The sequence below is a fragment of the Hyaena hyaena genome, unplaced genomic scaffold, assembly GCF_003009895.1.
Source record: "Hyaena hyaena isolate Hyena2069 unplaced genomic scaffold, ASM300989v1 scaffold_11, whole genome shotgun sequence".
Lineage (NCBI taxonomy): Eukaryota > Metazoa > Chordata > Mammalia > Carnivora > Hyaenidae > Hyaena > Hyaena hyaena.
In genome coordinates this window covers 3,711,509-3,732,619 of record NW_024080643.1, presented here as the reverse complement: position 1 = coordinate 3,732,619, position 21,111 = coordinate 3,711,509, and the positions used below count along the sequence as shown (strand labels likewise).

Below are 21,111 nucleotides of genomic sequence, written 5' to 3'. Positions count from 1 at the left end.
TGTGGGAATTTCTTGTCTTCAAATGTAAAAGTTCCTCATAACTAGATCCTTCAAAGCCTGGATTTCAGGCCTTTTCCCCCCTTACTCTCTCTTCCTGTGTAATATCATCGACTTGCAGGCTTCAAATATCATTTAAGTACTGAGGACTGTCTGATTTGCATCTCCAGGCCAGACATCTGTTCTGAGCTCAAGACCCGTTTATACATTCATCGACTCACTTCCATTTGGATGTATGAAAAGTTTCTCAAACTAAACATGTTTAAATTTGAATTGTTTCTTTGTGTTCTCCTTTACAGTTGGCAACATTATCCACCTAATTACCTATGTTAGTAATTTGGAAATTATCTTGGATATATTTCTCTTTCAGCCTCCAATCAGTAACTAAGACCTGTTGATCCTTATGTTCAAAATACAGTTCCAGTCGGTCCACCTCTCACTATCCAATCAGTTGCATCTTCTCTGCTCTTAATCTAGACCAAGCCACTATTATCTCTTGGCTAGAAAGCAGACTTAAAATTTTTAAAAATTACCATTTTTAAGTAAACAGTTCAGTAGTATTAAGTATATTCTCTTGTGCTACCACCATCACCATTCATCCACAGAACTCTTTTCATCCTACAAAACTAATACTCTGTGCCTACTAAACAACAACTCCCCATGCCCCTCCTCCAGCCCCTGGCAACCACCATTCTACTTTCTGTCTCTCTGAATTAGACTGAATTGGACTGAATTTGGGTACCTAATAGAAGTGGAGTCACAGTAGTTGTGAGCCATACGTAGTTTTTCAACTTAATTCTTAGCATACCCTGTTAAATATCACTTCTTTTTCTTTACCATTTCTTTCTGTTCTCTTTCTCTGCATTCTTCTGCTCCACCCCTTCTCTTTGCCCTTTCTTCTATTCCACAAGTATACATTCAAATATATGGATTAAGGCGCGCCTGGGTGGCTCAGTCGGTTAAGCATCTGACTTTGGCTCAGGCCATGATCTCATGGCTCGTGAGTGCAAGCTCCATGTCAGGCTCTGGGCTGACAGCTCAGAGCCTGGAGCCTGCTTTAGATTCTGTGTCCCCCTGTCTCTCTCTTCCCCTCCCCTGCTTGCATTCTGCCTTTTTCTCTCTGTCTCAAAAATAAATAAACATTAAAATTTTTTTTAATATGGATTAAATTCTCCAATCAAAAAGTATAGAATGACTGTATGGAAGAGAAAACAAGACCCAAATATATTTTGCCTCCAAGAGACTCACTCAGCTTCAAGGATACACATGGGCTTAAAGTGAAGGGTCTGAAAAAGATACTCCATGCAAGTGGAAACCAAAAGAGAGTAGGGATAGCTGTACTTTCATCAGACAAAATAGATTTTAACTCAAAAGCTGTAGCACAAGGTAAAGAAGGCCATTATATGATGATAAAGGGATTATATCTTCACGGGGATATAACAGTTATAAATATATATGACCCCAACATTGGAGCACCCAAATATATTAAGCATATGCTAACAGATATGAAGGTAAAATAGGCAATATAATATAGTAGAGAACTTCAGTACTCCACTTTCAATAATGAATAGACCATCCAGGCAAAAATCAATTAGGAAACATTGGATTTGAACAAATATATAATATATTAATATATTATTTATTTATGTATATGTAATATAGATGTAACATTACATCTAACAACAGCAGAATATACATTCTTCTCAAGCATATGTGTATCATTTGCCTGGATAAACCATATGTTAGGTCACAAAACAAGTTTTAACAAATTTAATAAGGTTGAAATCATACTCATTATCTTTTCAGACCACAATGGGTATGAAACTAGAAATCGGTAACAGGAAGGAAACTTGGAAAATTCACAAATATCTGGAAATTAAACTTACACACTCCTGAACAACCAGTGGATCAAAGGAGACATCAAAAGGGAAATGAAGAAATATGTTGAAACAAACAAAAATGGAATCACAGCATACTAAAACTTATGGGATGCAGCAGAAGCAGAGGAAATTTTATAGTGACAAATTCCTGTATAAAGAAACCAGAAAGATCTGAAATAACCTCACTTTAAAGGAACAGACTAAACCCAAAGTTAGTAGAAAGAAGGAAATACCAAAGATTGATGCAGAAAGAAATGGAGACCAAAAGACAGTAGAAAGTATTAGTGAAATTAAAAGCTGGCTTTTTTGAAAGATAAACAAAACAGACAGACTTTTAGCTAGACTAAAAAAAAAAAAGATTCAAATAAATAACATCAGAAATGAAAGAGGAGACATTACAACTAAAACCAAAGAAATACAAAGGATCGTAATCATTACTGTGAATATGCTAACAAGTTACCTAGAAGAAATGGATAAATTCCTAGAAATATACAGCCTACTAAGACTGAATCATGAAAAAATAGAAAATCTGTTCATAGTAACAAAGTAAGGAGATTGAATCCCAACAAAGAAAAGCCTAGTACCAGATAGTTTCCTGGTGAATTCTAAACATTTAAGGAGCGATCCTTCCTTCTCAAACTCTTCCCAAAAATTGAAGAAGAGGGAACACTCTTAAATTCATTTTGCAAGACCAGTATCCTTCTTCAATATAAATGCAAAAACTCTTAACAAAATATTAGCTAGCTGATTTTAGTACCACATTCAAAGGATCATATGCTCTAATCAAGATTTATCCCTGGGATACAAGGATCTTTCAACATACACAAGGTAATAAATGTGATACATCACATTAATGGAATGAAAAATAAAAATCATATCATTTTAATAGATACAGAAAAAACATTTGCCAAAATACAACCTCCTTTCATGAGTAAAAATTCTGGACGAAGTGGATATGGAGGGAATGTGCCTCCAAATAATAAGGCCATGTGAAATAGGACCATGGCTCACATTATACTATGGGGTAGAGAGCCAATTAGATCTATGCTTCTGTAATTCAGAAGGGGAGTGCTGTGAACAGGGGATGGCAATAAGGTTGGAGAGCAGGGGTTTGATAACTGACTAGATAGGTGACCTGAAGAGGAAAAATAAAATAATTTCCTGATTGTGATTAAGTGGTAAACCCCAGAGCTTGGCAAGTTGTGAAGGTCTGAGCACCACTGCTGAGGGTGAGACGGGCTAGACAGTGGTTTAGAATTTCCGAGCAGGAAGGCAGGTCTCTGGGGACTTGATCTCCTTTTGCTTCACCTGCTTTCTTGAGTGGTCCAGGCTTTGCTGGAGAGGGGAGAGAGCTCAGAGATTTTGCAGGTATAAGTTTTTTTTTAAATTTTTAATGTTTATTTTTGAGAGAAAGAGAGAGAGAGTACGAGTGGGAGAGGGGCAGAGAGGAATACACAGAATCCGAAGCAGGCTACAGGCACAGAGCCCAAGGCGGGGCTTGAACTCACGAACCGCGAGATCATGACCTGAGCCCAAGTTGGACACCCAGACAGCTGAGCCCCCACAGGCGCCCCTGCAGTCATCAGATTGCTAATTGGTCTTAGATGTCCATCACTTTAACTTCTTACTCGCCAGATATTCTTTAATTTATTTAACTTCTTTCCTTATCTCACATTTTATTTTGGAAAATAACTTAGACTTCTACATACACCTTTCATTATCGGTCTGTTCTGAGAAATATAATGTGGAAATACAAGCCAAAGACCATTTCCAAAGTTTTGTAAAATCATCAGTTTAAATAACTTTGCTTTTAATCCATCTTAAAGAAAGAAAGCAAACATTAAATCCAAGTTAACTCTGAAGCCATTGCTGATATGTTTGGGAAATTGGGTTACTAGGATGAAGTAGCTTATGTGTTCATAGTTCTTTATAGGTCGTTTCATATCTAGATCACTGCTTCAAACTCAAAATAGATGTATAATTATAGAGTTGGCCTTCATGCAGGTACTCTTATTCTTTGATGTCAGATGTATAAAGCATGGGTATATGTTTTCATCTTGAGGTACTTTCTAATAGTAGGAATGAAGAAGTTATCCATGAAGTCACCCAGCTCGTCTTGCAAGTGCAGTGATGTGTAGTGTGAGGGAATTGGTCATTGCAGAAGCACCTGCTAGACCTGTTCTGCAGCCAGAAAAATGCGTTCCCTTTTCATTTTAATCCTGGAACTGTCTTCTCACAACCCATCTTTTCTCCAGGTGTTTATTCAAGAACAATTTTACAGGCGTTTAATTACAAAAGTTGTATCAGCTGCATACATGATGCAGATTATTTCACAAGATGATATGACCTATTATTGCATGACCAGTATCATTTAGAACTATTTAACTCTCTAAGGTATAAAACATGGATTTAGTCGTGGTAGCAAAGCTATTCTAACATGTAGGAGATGTTAAGAGTTTGCTGGAATCTAAATTTGTACCTCCCATTTTTGTGAACTGTTTGGAAGTTGGTTTTACCCACTACCTTTACGTTTTGGGATTAGTCTAGTTCTGATAATCATAAGATGTTTCCTCCACTTTTGTAAAGTCTTTTGTACCTTCTCTTGGCTTCAAGTCACTCAAAGTATATAATTTGTTAAATCATAGCTTTTATACACAATTTAAATTTTTTTTTTTACCTTTTTCTATTTTTTAGTTTTATGTAATTAAAAGGTCATAGGTCTGTGAATGCTACAAATAAAACTTGATATTTCAGGTAGTCTTTTGTTTTAAGGTGTCTTGGTCCTCTTTTTTGTTCATAGAATATAATAATAGCAGCTTTAATTTTTTTTAGGTTTATTTATTTATTTTTGAGAGACACAGAGTGAGTGAGTGGGAGGGGCAGAGAGAGAGGAAGAGAGAGAATCCCAAGCAGGCTCTATGCTGTCAGCATGGAGCCCGATGTGGGGCTCGAACTCACAAACCAGGAGATCATGACCTGAACTGAAACCAGGAGTTGGATGCTTAACTGACTGAGCCACCCGGTGCCCTGATAATAGCAGCTTTAAATGAAAAGTTTCTGATAGCTTGTTATCTATGCATTGCCAGATAAGTTGTTAGGAGGGCATTTGAATCTCTATGTGTTAATGATAAGCAAAAATAGTCTGTTTATTAGCTCATGTAGGTAGAGGAGGTGTATTCATTTACACATGACCCATTTATTGCTGTGGTGAACATGCCTCAGAGTATTTTACCGGAAGCAATTTGTAATCGAGTTGGTAGTCACACTTCCTGAACAGAGCCAATGTAGCATATGGTTGGAGATGCTTTCTGCACCCAAACTGCCTGGGTTTGAGGTCCCGGTTTGCTGCTCTCCTGGACTGTAACTACGGATTCTCTGTTTCCTTTTATGTAAAATGAGATAACAATAATGTATTGTTGTGATGCCATTATTAAACAACGCTTGCACATAAAGGACAGTCTGTGTCATAATTATATCATCTACATATAAACTGGTACTTTCTTCATGACTGAGTTAAAATAGTACTGTGGACAGTAACTTAATTATACTAAAAATTATTTTCTTCGTGTGTCTGTGTGTGTGTGTGTACATACAGGTGTACATACTTACATATATTTAGCTGTGTTTGTGTATGTCTCTACTATATATATGGAGATATGTAAGTGTACATATGTGTGTATATGTATTTATGTGCACATATTTGCATATGTATATTTAAATGTGCTTATGCATGTATACAAAAATATTTCTGTAGAGAAAGCATGTGGCCATACTGGCTGTATGTAACCACATACATGAAAATTACATATTTTATGTGAGCAGTTTCAGAGCATATGGCATGAACTTTAGCATGTATTTATCTTAAGTGCTTAATATAGTACTTGGCTGTGGAAAGTGCTTGGTACATATTGTAATATTTTTCTAGGAATCCCATTCCTTGTCTGCCTGCCAAGAAGTCACATTTGTTGAATATTCACTTGTGGAGAAATGGGCTTTCTGGTATTTTGGAAAGTTGGAGGCAAAGGTATATAGTTCCCACCCATAGGAAATAACTTTGCTTCTTCCTTTCAGATAATAATGAGTTTGCTTTAAGAACTAGGAGAACACAGGCCTTATAAATCTACTAATAGAGTAACTTTTTACAGAGTGGTATGAAAGTGTCAAATGTAAAGCTTAATGTTAATATTGCTGCAAGACTTCAGCTTCTCCAATCTGCATGGCCCTGCCTTTCAAGGAGAGACTGGCCCTCTTTTACCGCCCCCCCACTCTGCAATATACTGCATATTTTATCATTCTGTGTGGCTCTCTGTTTTCTGTAAGATGTTACATACTCACCTTATTACAATGAGACCCTGTCCAGTTCTACACCAATTATGTGTAATTGGTGTTGGAGCAGTGAGTGGAAGGAAACGGGGAAGAAGAGATGGGTTTCTTCTTGCCAGTTTTTAACTCGTTTGAAGCACTGTAATTGGGGCTGTTCTTAGGCAAGGTAAGTTTATCACTCCTTAATTCCACTCCTGTTTATTTATATATTAAAAATGGCAATTTTTATTCAGTTTATTTTAGATTATTGACAGTAGCTTCCTAATTACCCTTCTTGCCTCCGTTGTTGATATTTCTGTGTGTGCTAATGTGTGATCTTTTTGTAAGTTTAGTCTAGTCAGACCTTGTTAATTTTACTGTGCTTAACACTGTCAAATATCTATGCAATTCTCTTGAAATTTTCTTAAGGTTTATTTATCTTAGGCATATGCCAAATTTTATTCTTCTCCCACTATAATTTTTTCCCCAGAATTTTAGGAAATCCTATTTTTGTACTTGAGTAGGGATAGTTTCATTAACTGGTTGTTTCTTGTTTTTGGTACATAGAATTGAATTAAAAATACTGCTAAGTACATGGTATACTATTATTGTCAATCTGTGCCAAGTCCTATATTTTATTTTTCATTCCCCCATCTCTGTCCCGTTCTCTTCTCCCGCTATAATCAACCCCTATTCTTTTATTCATTCATTCATTTGTTCATTCATTCATTCATTTGAGAGAGAGAGCGCGTGCGGGAGCGAGCTCTAAGCAGGGGAGGGGTAGAGGGAGGAGAGAGAATCTTAAGCAGGCCCCATGCCCAGCGTGGCACCAGGCTCGATCCCACAACTCGGATCATCACCAGAGCCGAAATCAAGAGTCAGACACTCACCTGACTAAGCCACCTAAGTGCTCTACCATTCTTATTTATTCAGTATATATCTTTTCAGCCCCTATTTTAATCTAAATGTCTTTATCATACTCGTATCTATGAAAAAATTGTTGGTGTATGATTTAGTCTCATTCCTTTTAAAAATGTTCTGCTTCTGTTTAACTGTATATAGACCAAGTTCATTGCTTCTGACCAGATAGTCTCAATACTGTATGTGCACACACCACGTGCACACACCACGTGTTACTTCTCTAGTTCCAAGGGTGCACACATACTATACCCCTGGTGCTTCCGCGTCACCCTTCAGAGCTATGTGAAGGCTTCCCTATGGTGTATAATCAGGAATGGAATTGCTCTTGTAGGATGTGTCCATACTTGATATCACTACTCCAGATTGCTTTCTCAAATGTACCAGGTTATACTCTTAGTAATAATACATGAGGGTTACCATTCCTAGCTTACATGAGAACCTTTAAATAATGTTAAATGTTAGCCTTTAAAGATGCTAGGAACAAAAATAGAATGCAAGAGTGAGAAGGTAGAAGTCTATTAATTTCTTTAAGTAGGAAAACTTTTGTGGCCAGACTTTTATTTATAAATTAAGGTTTCACACTGTGTTGCTAATGACAGAATAAAGCCTCTGCATGTGAGAGACAGACCTGTAATGACTTCAGATCCCATCCAGTCCATTTGTTCAACAATGAGCATTCATAATATTCTTTTCAAGCACAGAGGATTGTCAACAGGGTAGAATGTACATTAAGGGAGAAGACATTTTTTAGGGTGTCTTAATAAATCATCAACCTTGAATAATTAAAATAATACTTGGAGTATAATATGAATTTAAGAAACGTTTGGGTATATTCACATGCCTAATGTAATAGTACTTAAAAAAATTTTTTTTAATGTTTTTATTTATTTTTGAGAGACAGAGTGTGAGCAGGGGAGGGTCAGAGAGAGAGGGAGACACAGAATCCGAAGACAGGCTCCAGGCTCTGAGCTGTCAGCACAGAGCTTGACGTGGGGCTCAAACCCATGTACTGTGAGATCATGACCTGAGCCGAGCCGGATGCTCAACTGATTGAGCCAACCAGGCGCCCTGGTAGTACTTTTAAGAAAAAAATATTTGGAGCCAAATAGAAATAAATTAGTGGATATGTGAAATACATGCTATGTATTAATTTCCGTGTGTTGCGTATATATTGGGCCATAAATATTAAGGAGAAGAAAAATGATTATAGACAGCTAATATTAAGATATGGTTCTTGAAGTCAAGGTGCAATGACTATAATTTTATTCTTTATAGTTATGTTCAGAAAAATGGCACTTTGGGAAGTTGATTTCTTTCTTTCTTTCTTTCTTTTTAAAATTTTAATGTTTTATTTATTTTTGAGAGAGAGAGGGGAGATACAGAATCTGAAGCAGGCTCCAGGCTCTGAGCTGTCAGCACAGAGCCCGTCATAGGGCTTGAACCCACAAACCATGAGATCATGACCTGAGCCAAAGTCGGACATTTAACCAACTAAGCCACCCAGGTGCCCCGTGACTTAAAAAGATTGATAAGTAGTTTGCTTTGATGGAAACTCCCCACATTTAGTGATACTTGATCATGTTACTATGATCTTATAACCGAACAGATGGGAAGGGACCAAGAATTGCTTTCTGACTTCCAAGGGTAGCAGTTTGTTAAATTCTGCATAGCTGTTTCTCCAAACAAGGTAAAGATGAGTTTAAAGTGTGAGAACTAACAAATTTAGCTTGAATTCCTTGACATAATGTAGATGAGAGATACTTGTTGCTAGGTTTGCAAGAAGCTTTATAATTTCTTGGAGCTTGACATCTGGAGCTGCCAAAAACTTGACAGTAACTCCTGATAGGTGGGTCTTTTTCACTGCTGTATCTTGGGGACTCTACCAGTGCCAAGCACAGGAACCACCCCCAAAGTGCCAAGAAATCCCCTCAAATCTAGAAGTAGTAATTTTAGTAACTTTTATTTATTTTTTTTTTTTTAAATTTTTTTTAATGTTTTATTTATTTCTAGGAGAGAGAGAGAGAGACAGCGTGAGCAGGGGAGGGTCAGAGAGAGAGGGAGTCACAGACTGAAACAGGCTCCAGGCTCTGAGCTGGCAGTCAGCACAGAGCCCGACGCGGGGCTTGAACCCACGAACCGCGAGATCATGACCTAAGCGAAAGTCAGACGCTTAACCGACTAAGCCACCCAGGCGCCCCTAATTTTAGTAACTTTTAAAATAAACTTGGGTTGTTGACAAAAAAGTTAATTTGTAGATTTCACTGGTCAGAATGATCAAAAGAGTTGAGTGTGTTAATAGGACAAGGGATTTTAAGCAAACCACAGTGTGGCTAACTAGAACGTGCTCTCAGAGCATACCCTATTTAAATGAAAGGAAGTGTTGCTTCAGTTTGCTTTAATGCGTTATAGCTTCATGTAGGATCAGTGGGCATAAGGCCATCAGGAACGCACCGGTGGTCAGGTTATTAGCCTGATGTAGCAAGGGACAGCACGCACCTGGGACTGTGAGGTCCCAGGGCAAGGGGGGGGGGGGTCGGTGAGCAAGGGCTTCAGAGGGTTTGGGCTGGGGCTGCGTGGTCTTAAGGAAAGCCTGGGGGAGTAGATCAGCTCTGGAATGGATACTCTCATGAAATGGGGTCTGCTTGGTAATTGAATATCTCCGCTCTCTTTCAAGAATAGGAGTTGAAGCAAAGCTGGAACTCACTAGTAAGAAAACAGCTACTCAGAAAAGGGTGATTTTAGTCATTCTGCAGCTGTGGTGTTGCCTTAGGCAAAACTGTATTTCCTGTGTGCCTTTGTACTGGCATTGCCTCTAATCTGTTAGGTATATCACAAACTGATTATCAGTGGAGTTTATTTTCACTTTCTCAGCCCCTCAATTTGGCCAAATTCAGCCATTCAGGACATTGTTCTGGGAAATCCAGATCACTGTTGCCAGAATTCCATTGATCAAGGAGGCTATTCAGAGATCAAGGAGGCTATGCAGTCTTGGTGGACTGCAGTGAGTTCTTTATGTATACTTTTTGTTGTTGGAAGGCTAATCACTGAATCAGCCAAAGCAAAAATGGCTATGCACATGTAAGACTCGAGTCATTGGAGCACTGCAGTGTCGGCACATGCTGAGAAGATGAACAGATTTTGTAATCTGTTTCTAAGCCAAGAGCCAAGTCCCAAGTGTGGTTTTGGTGTAGACAGAAACTTTGCTCGGTTTGACATCACAGGGGCTCCCTGTCCTGTCTCCTATTTTGAGTTTGCTTAGTAGTTAAGTGTGATTGCCCAGGAACTAGAGTGAGCAAAGTCGAACCCAAAGTCTCAGTAATTAGTGTGTTCGCATATTTTAGTGAAATCATGAGCGATTTCACAATTGGAGCCAGGTATTGGATTCCTACAAGGCGTGACTAGGGATACAAAGAGCAATATTATGGATATTGTTATTAGACATAACAGGTGTCTATTAATAATTCAGAAATTTAAAGCAGCATAGAGGACAGAAAAGAGCTTGGGGCAGGGGAGGTACACCTGACAGTCTTCGGATCTGGCCATTTAGATCTTGTCCCATGGGTCCTGGGTGGAAGCTGTCTCATTCTCTAGGATCATCTTCTGGAGGATTCTTAGGAATCCTCAATTTGAGGTCTCTGGCTGGGACGGTCTTCCAGTAACTTGAAGATGTGTTACGTCATGGTAATTGAGAGCTGCACATCCAAGGGGTTCTACAGTTCTGTTGTAGTTGTCTACAGACTATGGCAAGGTCACTTCCATGGGGGTTCAAGTGCAGTCTTTCCCTAATGATGCTTCAAAAATAGCCAGTCACTTTCTCTGAGAGCATATAGTGCTGGTTAAGTATCTAGCAAGGGAAGATAAGGTTGAACAGCCCTGGAAAAGTATGTTAACCAGAATTATTAGAATGGGAGAAAACAGCTCCTCTATTGTATATATAATACACAAGGATGTAAGGGTTCAGTCAGTGATTACCCAAGGAGTTAGAACATATTGTGAACAGTGAGGACTTCAATGAACCTGCAAGTCTCCTTGGATTTCTACCATCAAGTGTGTTATGCTTGTTCTTAATTGACAAGGATATTGAAACCTAGAAACAAAAGTCATATTGAGACAGTCATTGTACCAGTTTTTCTGTAAGAACATGAGTCTGCCTCTTCTCAACTCAAAGTACACAGTAATATATTTTATCCACATTTAATGTATAATGGCTGAACTTCTCTTTTCATTTGTCAAATACATCAACTTGAAGAGAACAGAGTTTTCAAAATAAGAAATCCAAAGATACTTTAAGTGTAAAAGACATCCATTTTAGTATTTTGATTTTGGGACCTAAATTCACAAAAGACAAAATCGAGAAGAATTTCAAATGATAATAATACGTGAACTTTAGTCATGGTATCCAAAGGTAAAAAGTAGTTCGAAGCAATATTTGAAAATACAAATTGCAATAGGAACAGTAGTTATTAGGACCTTTAATCTTTTTAAATAGATTTTATTAAAAATGATTTAAAATACGGCTAAGTCCCAGTGATATGTATTTAAGAGCATTCTTTCCCAAATTGAACCTATTTAGATCATTAAATACTTAATTGAGTTAGGTGGTTGGAGTCACACCTCTAGCACTCGGCCAGGCCCCCTCATTGTCTTGCATACTCACTAAGATTCCATGCTGTAGTCTAGCACCTTCCAGACCTTTCCCTGCAGTAGCCACCAGACTGTAGCTTACAGTGACAGTTGCTTACAAGCCACTTACAAATTATTGTATAATAAAGATAATTACATCTTCAGTTTAACACATTAGACTTTATGTAATTCACAATTTTTACTACATAACCACAGTGATTAGTTCAGCTGCTTCTTTTTCTTTTCCTCAGAGCATGACTTTGTCCATGAAGGAAGTAGTGCTCTGATTTATATTCTGGCTCAAGCTCCTTGATCCGGCTGACTACTCTGTAATGTTCTTCTGTCATTGCAGCTGTCCGTATAATTCTGCAGAACAGACTCTTACACCCCAAACAGCTTCTATTGACACTGTAATCAATCCCTCATGATTTTATGTAGTTCAGTTAGATCAGTTTCTGGCTTCTAAAACTGCTGTTGAGAAGTTCACAGGTATCTTGATTCTGGATTCTTTTTTAAAATTTATTTTTATTGAGATAGAATTCACATATGGCATTGTGTAAGTTTAAGGTGTACAACCTGCTGACTGATGAATTTATATATTGCAATATGACTACCACTGTAGTGTAGCTAACCTTCTACCACGTCACATAATTATCCCCCCCGCACCTCCCCCCCCCCCGGCCGGTGGGAACAATTAAGATACAGTCTCTTAGCAACTTTGAAGTTTATAATACAGTATTGTTATCTATAATCACTATCCTGTGCATTAACCATCTCCCAGGTGCCCCTAGCCCCATTTAACTGCCATTCTACTTTCTGTTTTTATGCGTTCAGGGATTCCACGTGTAAGTGATGTGATGCAGTATTTGTCTTTCTCTGAGTTATCTCATTTAGTTTAATGTCCTCAGGTTCATCCCTGTTGTCACAAATGGCAGGGTTTTCTTCTTTCTCATGGCTAATATTGATCCTTTCTAAATGGCCCATTACCTGTCTCTACCGGAAGCTTGTAAAATCTGCTCATCTCCACTTTTCTGAAAGGTTTAAATACCAGGTCTTGATATGGGTCCGTTTTCAGCTATTTGTGGTGGGAGCTCGTTGGACCCTTTCAGTTTCATGAATCCTGTCATCAGTTTGGGAAGTTGCCTTGAATTACTTTATAATAATTTTCTTTCTTTTCTCTGTTCTTTCTTTCATAACTGCTAATTATTTGTATATTGGATTTCATGGACTGGTTGCCCAATTTTTCTGTTTTTCTTTCACATTTCTATCTTCTAGAAATATCTCTTCAACTTTATCTTCCATTCGACCCGTTCTGCTTCCAGAGGTATCTGTACTGTCAGCTCTCTGCTCTTGGAGGGTTTTGCTGGATGCTTCTAATTGGTTCTCAGGTTTCTTCACCATCAACTTCTGATCTAATTTTCTCTTGGATCTTCTTAATCAGTTAGTGTTTGTCCACTTACTTTCTAGTTTCCAAAGTTTTATGCTGCCTTCTCTCCATTTTTCATCCATGTGAATTTATATTTAAAAACATTTTTTTTACCATAGTTTTAGTAGGGTTTTAGAAAGGAAGTGAAATTTCATATGTGTATTCACTACTCTATTTTACCAAAACACTGCTCATTTTTTTAACCACACCTTTACAGCCATTTTACATTACTGGCTTACTACTCCTCCTGTCTATTAAAGGCCAGTGTTCATCATGGTTTTCTTCTCTTCTTTTTGGTCTCCTCATGTAACACACTTTCCCTCAGCTTTATTATTTTTTTAATGTAATATTTTCTTGTCATACTCTTGTTTTTTACCCCCGCCCCCTGACATGAAGCACGTATCCTCTGTATCCCTCTTCGGACACAGAGGACACAGCTGATCCCTCCCATCTTACCTCTGCCTGTTTCTAAGATCATGTCCATCCTCAGAACTGTCAGCATGTTTCATGCTGTTAAACTGCTGCTGCTATTCTCTGCTATGCTCTGAGCATGTCACGCCTTCCCCATGCTTCTGTATTTTCGTACATATTGTTCCCACTTTCTGGAACGTCTGCTCTAACTACTGGTGTCTCTCCCCAGCCCCTCCCTCCTTTCCTCACAAACTTCTGAAGTCTTCAGAATCTCTGTTTAGGTAGCCTCTTTCTGAAGCTTTCTTTCATATTGCTTCAACCGGTTAAGTAATGGTTGGTCACCCCTCTATTTATAGCACTTAAAACACTATATTGCGTTATTTATGCCATCTGACTACTTTAACCAGATCATGACTGGAACTAGGGAACAAATCCTTCTCTCCAATGTGCTTTTTTACTAAAAAGTGACTGTGTGGATGGATATATAAATAAATATGCTCTGTAAACCACAAAGCACTATTATATTGTGATGGTAATTATATTCAGTGATTTTCAAGAGGAGGTTGCCGTTTTGATTATCAAACATATTAAGTTTTTCTATTCTCCCATTTCACCTTTCTCATCATTTACCTTTATAAAATGTAACACGCATAATTACTTGGGATGGGGGAGAGAACTGTTTGCAGATTAGAATTTTTCAGTTCATTGAGAAGATATTTTCATAAAACAACGTGGCATTTATTTATTTTAAAAAATTTTTTAATATTTTATTTATTTCTGAGAGAGAGAGAGAGACGGCATGAGCAGGGGAGGGTCAGAGAGAGGGAGACACAGAATCTGAAAGAGGCTCCAGGCTCTGAGCTAGCTGTCAGCACAGAGCCCGACACGGGGCTCGAACCCACAAACTGTGAGATCATGACCTGAGCCAAAGTTGGACACTTAACCACCTGAGCCACCCGGGTTCCCCGCAGTGTGGCCATTTATAAGTAAGAGCAATTCAGGGCTGTTGTTAAGGAGGTGAATGGGTAACTTGTGGGTTTAATTTATTTTCTTTCCCACCACTCTCTTTCTCCGTAGAGTGCCCAAATCTAGGAGGCTATCCTCAAGTAGTACCTATAACAATCCCTTACAATCACTCCTGGGTTATAACCATCTGGTTAAATCGGTACCATGCATGCGAAAGTGTCTAACAGATATAATTTAGTCCTGACTTCATTTTATTTTTGCATTCCCCTCTTTAACTTCTTATTTGCTTAATTCTTTCACAAATCAATCAAACGTAGTGACCATTAAGTATAGGTACACTTAATGTATTTTTAAAATAATGAGTGCCCATGGTGCTTTACTGGAAAGTATATTATAAAGCTGAATGCCATAAAACAAATCTCTTTTTCAGAAAAATAATGTTGGAATTGGATTTTTTTCCCACAGTTAAGAATTTGGTATGAATATATTGTAAACATGAAGATAAAGCTATGTATGGTTTTAATAATAATTTAAGATAACAAGGTATTAAATGAACTTAAATGAATAGATTTTATTCAACCAGACTTCCTTTTATCCTCTCAGATCTTGAACTCTACCACCTTTGCCCCTTTATTTTTTAAGTTTATTTATTTGAGAGGGATTGGGGGAGGGGGAGAGAGAATCCCAGCTAGTCTCTGCGGAGCATGGAGCCAGATACAGGGCTTGAACTCAGGAGCCGTGAGATCATGATCTGAGCCGAAACCCAGAGTCAGGACACTTAACTGGCTGAGCCACCTAGGTGCCCTCCTCTCACTTTTAGTTTATGACCTAATTTCCGACATCAGGAAGAAATCAAAGCCGTCAAGACGAGGCCTCTCCCTAAAATTATTTCTCCTTTTAGCCTTATCTAATATCTCCTCAGCATTTTAGTCTTTGCTCTCTTAATTTTTACCTCCTCCTCTTATATCAGCATCTCCTTTTCTCTGGATTCTTCCTGTTAGTACTTAACCTATCCAGTCCTCTTTCATCTTGAAATAATAGTAATTCTTTAACCTTGTGTATTCCTCCAGCTACTGCTGTACTTTCTCGCTCTCAGAAGCCTACAGTTATTATCTTAGTTGGCTTATGCCCCCTTCATTCCTCAGCCTGCTGCAATATACACTCTGCCGTTACATCACTTCAGCTGTTTTTGCCCAGTCTGCTCTCCGGTGGCTTCCTCATTACTAAGTTCAGTGGACACTCCTTTACCTTACTAGTCTTCTCTACAGCTTTTGATACTAGGTACTATTCTACCCTTTTTGAAAGTCCTTTTTTTTTTTTTTTTGTCAGTCCTCCTCTTTGGTGTCACTTTACTCCTGTGGCTTTGATTACCGTGTGTGTTCTAATTATAGTAAATCCGTGTCTTCAGCTTTCTCTTGAGCTTTAGACTTGTTTATTCTGCTTGCTGTCCTCACTTCAGTATCTCCTATGCACCGCAGACCCACCCTACACAAAACAGGGCCGTCTTCTTCCCCTCAGTTCTTTCCTCCTGCTGTTTCTTATTTCAGTCAGTACTTTGCTGTTAACCTGTTGCCTCGGCAGAAATCATATTCTCTGCCTCCTCCTCCCTTCCGACCAGTACTCAGTCCCCGAGTGCTATCGGTTCGACCTCGCGTCACTCTGGTCCGTCTCTCTATCACAGCCACCATTCTGCAGCCGCCACCATCCCCTCTCACCTGAATCGGTTTGCAGTTTACTTTTCAAAGGCTTCTCTGCCCCCTGTTCTTACTTACTCTCCCAGAGCATTCAAAAGGCAGCCAAAGCTTTTTTTTTCCCAAATAAAACATAATTGATATTCTCTTATTAAAGAAATCTTTAATGGCGTGCTTCCTGTTATTCTTGGAGTAAAAAGACTTTTATGTTTTGGCTCCTGATTAATGTCCTTAGTCTCACCCCCACTGCTTTCTGTGTCTGTTCTCCTCCAGTGCTTTTGTCTCGCCTCCTGTGTCTTCACATTGTTTCCCTCCTAACTCATACCACACACACATACACAAACACACATACCCCCACACCCACAGTTCTCAAACTCTGATCTGGGAACCTCTGGTTACCTCCAGACTCCTTTCAGAGGGTCTGCAAGGTCAACACTATTTTCACAGTAGTGCTCTGGTGTTAACAGTTGACACTTGAATACCATGGGGGTTGAGGCCCTGACAGCCCACCACAGTCATCACAGTCTACAGTCCACATATAACTGTTAGTTCCCTAAGAACTTAACTACTTAAGCCATACAGATAACATAAACAGTAGATTAACACATATTTTATATGTTACATATGTTATATATTGTGTTCTCACAATAAAGTAAGCTTGAAAAAAGAAAATGTTATTAAGACATTAAAACCTAGAAGAGAAAATACATTTATAGTACTGTATTGTATTTATTGAAAAAAATAGAAGTGGACCCGTGCAGTTTAAACCCATATTGTTAAAGGGTAGTGGTATTTCCTTTTCTCACTCTGTGTCATAAGTGTACAGTGGGTTTTTTTTCCCCAGAGGTGTCATAACGTGATGTCATTGCTCTGGTGGCTAAAAGATACATGCTTTTGTATTCTGTTTTCTTTAAATGTTTATTTTTGAGAGAGAGGGGCAGAATACAAGTGGGAGATGGGCAGAGAGAGAGGGGGAGAGATGGGATCAGAAGCAGGCTCCAGGCTCTGAGCTGTCAGCACGGAGCCCGACGTGGGGCTTGAACCCACGAACCATGAGATCATGACCTGAGCCGAAGTCGAACGCTTAACTTGAATGAGCCACTCAGGTGCCCCAGTATTCTATGTTTTTAAAAGTCCCCGTTTTTAAAATCGGATAAGGTAAGTACAGATAGATATGATGAACAAAAACTTGAATATCCAAGAGAGTAAAGGGGTCCTGAGTCAACAAAGTATGAGAATTGCATTTAGGCCTCAGTTGAATGGCGTTTCTTCTGAGAAGTCTTTGCGTACGTCCTCCACCAGAGTAACCATTGAGTAAGCTCTGTGGTTTGCCCTTGCCCGGTCATAGCACTCATATGGTGTGGCGCTACGTTAGTTCTGTATCTGTCTAGGCCAGCAGACGCAGGAAGCTCCATACAGGAGCTCTGCTGTCACCCCAGTACCGAGGACAGCTCTGAGTGCATAATAAGTGCTTAGTAAACACACACTGAGTCAATCTCTTCAAAGGTATTTGGGGGTATGAGGACTATAACATGTTTGAAATTATATCCATTTTGTACTTTACTGATGCATTCATTTAAGTCTTTTGACCCACCAGTATCTGAATGGGTTTTAGAAAGCAAGGGGTGTGTGTGTGTGTGTGTGTGTGTGTGTGTGTGTGTGCGCGCGTACGTGTGTAGAGGGTACAGTACACACACATACATGCATGTATAGAAGGGAAATGTGTACATATTAAAGCATAAAGAACCTATTACTGAAAGTCTGGAACTCCATTTCTGAATCTTTGTCTTCCCCAAACCATGGAGCCTTGGACAAGTCTTTTTATTACTTTGAATCTAACTTTCCTCATCAAATAGTGGGATTGAACTAGATTATCTAAAAACTTTTTCCTATATGATACTATTTAACACATGTGAAGGGTGGTCAATGTATTAAATATGTGGTTTATATTTATTTATATTTTATATTACTAAAAATGGCACATAAAATTAGTTTTATCTATATATTAAAATAACTTTGTTTTTGCAGGAAAGATGATAAAGACTATGCTTTAAAACAGATAGAAGGAACTGGGATCTCTATGTCGGCATGTAGAGAAATAGCAGTAAGTGAAGCTTTTTTTATAATCATCCTTATCATTTGACTTATGAGTGTCAGTTGTGTGGTTTCTGAACTTGTATTTGTCACATACACACATTAATTGAAAGTTGGTAAATATTTTTCATATTGACTGTAGAAAAATATATTTGTTTCCTAAGCAAAGTAAAGGTGGCATGTAGTTCTAGCAAAAAGGTCTGTATAAGTTCATTTATTTGGGAATAAGTCAGTCTTAGTTGTTGATATAAATATATATATTTTTCTGATAAATGTCGCTACGTATTAAGGGTTCGGTTATTCTTATTTCATTGGGTGCAGTAAAAGTAAATTTGTATGAATCTATATGTTCATTAAAATTAATATTTCTATTTTAATAAGATGAGATTAATGTCATTACTTACACGAACTTAAAATGAGATTGTGTTATTCGATTTTCATTGTATCTGTTCATTTGAATATGTGAAAATATGTGCTGTCTTCTTTTGGAAACTTGGCTTTCCATATGGCAAATTAGAATCTCATTTTAATCTCAAAGGAAAATATTCACGTTAATGCACTACTAAATAACTATTCACACATTTAAACTGAGTATTCCTTCCATCAGATTTTACTTCAGTTTTTACCATTGTAACACCATGGGTCCAGATTTATCTTTTCTGTCTAGAATCAAAATATTATAGAATATATATTATAATCTTTTATTGCTTTCAGCCCTTGTATCTATCTACAGATAATAGGGTATAGTGACCTGGATATATTAATGTAGATAATTTTCCTCATTTAATAGATTCTGTACCATTGGGTTTTCAGCCATTTGTGGTATGTCATGTGGACAGGAACTAGAGTAGGTAAGAGTAAAGAAACCGAACAGTCAGGGTCCCTGGCCGTCAGTATTTACATGCTGACCAGAAAAGACCCTCATGAGGAAAGACTCAGACATCTTATAATAATGGTGTACCAAGCACATTGATAGAACTGTATGGAGAATGGGAAAATGATCTACCTCTAACTGAGAAAATCAAGGAAGGTTCTGGGTTTTGGGAGACATGTAAGAATTACCTACATGAGGGAAGACTAGAAGTGAGGTGGAGGGCATTCCTTCTTCACCACAGGTATACCATGCTGGAAATTATCTTTCATGTAATTGATAGGTTTTTAATGCTCTTGAATCTAAAGGAAAGATATCTGTACATTAACTCTCAGTTCTTCCAACATCTCCACTTCTGTATATTCTAGTTAGTTTTAAGGAATTAAAATCCTTTGAACTGTGGTCAGTGATATTAGATGTCAGGATAGAGATGATCTTTAGAGGGGGTCAGGGAGTGACAGAAAGTGGAGACCAGGGAACTTTTAGGATTCTAGTAATGTTCTGTTTCTTGTTCTTGTTCTGGGTCTGGTTATGTGGGTTAACCATGTGAGTACCCACTGAGCTGTGCCCTTAATGGTTTGTGTGCTTTTTCTCTGTGTTAATATTAAACTTCAGCAAAATGTTTTGAAAACAAACAGCTCAACTCATTTTAGGAACAGATGTTGTTCATGTGTATGTTGATAACTGTAAATGAAGTTAAGCACAGAAATACGAACACTTATTTTTAATGTATATGATTATGGTTCTTCAACTTAAAGTGAGCAGAAATTTTTATTTTTGATGAAATTTACTAATTTTTCCCTTTTATGACCATTGTTTTCTGTGCCTGGCTGAAGAAATCTACCAACCTGCTGTTTGTGAAGATATTTTCCTGTGTTTTTACTAAAAGCTGTATAGTTTTGGTTGTGTGCTTTAGTTTGGGCTCTACTTAATTCATTTTCATTTGTACACGTGGTGTAAGGTTTGAGCTTTTCCTCCCCTCACCCCATATGAATGTACAATTGTTGTAGCATTGTTTTTTGAGAAGATTCTTCCCCATTTGTTTGGCACCTTTGTAAAAACTTAAATGACCATGAAAGTGGGAACTATTCCTGGGCTCTGTTCTGTTCTGGCGGTCTCTTTGACCATCCTTATGCCATTATGAGGTCACTAGCTTTACAGCAAGATTTGAAGTAAGGTTGTGTAAGGCTACCAGCTTTAGTCTTCTGTTTCAGGATTGTTTGGGCTATTTTAGGTCCTTCGCATTATCCCATAAATGTTTGAATCAGCTAGTCCATTTTTATGTCTAAAATACGCCTGCTGGGATTATGGTTTGGATCAATTCAGGGAAAACTGATATCTTAATACTGCATTCACTCCACAAATCTCAAAAGGTATACTTTCTATTTTTTAATGTTTTCTTTAGTGTTTCTCAACAGTGTTTTGTAGTTTTTAGTTGTAGAGAAAATGCACACATTCTGTTAAATTCATTCCTAAGGACTTCATGTTTTCTGGCACTCTTATAAATGGGATTTCCCATTTGTTTGCTTCTATACATAGAACTTTTTAAATATTGTTTATTTTATATGCATTTTGTATCTAAATTCACTGGTAGGTTTTGGAGATTTATGCAGATTTTCTGCATAAATGATTATGTCATCTATGATTTGGAATAGTTATATCTCTTTCCACCTTTTTATTTTCATTTTTTTCTTCTTATTGCATTGACTTGGGCCTTTCATATAATGTTGAAGAGTAATGAGGGTGGACATCTTTGACTTGTTCCTAGTCTTAGGGAAAGTGTTTTCAGTGTTTCACTATTAGGAAAAATGCCAGCTATAGGTTTTTGTTTTGTTTTTTTTTTAATAGATGCTGTCAGTCAGACTTAGGAAGATCCTAGTTTTTTTTCTTAAGTTGTATTTTATCAGATGGTCTTTTTCTACATGTACT

At 37.9% G+C, this 21,111-nt stretch overlaps 1 protein-coding gene across 5 annotated transcripts in view; it reads left to right on the top strand.

Moving 5' to 3' along the window:
• CDK8 (cyclin dependent kinase 8) overlaps positions 1 to 21,111 on the top strand; it is a 123,805-nt gene that overhangs the window by 36,822 nt on the left and 65,872 nt on the right. For all 5 annotated transcript variants that reach the window (XR_005532247.1, XM_039255079.1, XM_039255071.1 and 2 more), the window contains exon 2: positions 18,246 to 18,321. Coding sequence is in view for 4 of the 5 variants with exons in the window: in XM_039255079.1 (XP_039111010.1) it covers positions 18,246 to 18,321 (76 nt within the window). In the remaining variant the exon portion in view is untranslated. The remainder of the gene's footprint in view (positions 1 to 18,245; positions 18,322 to 21,111) is intronic.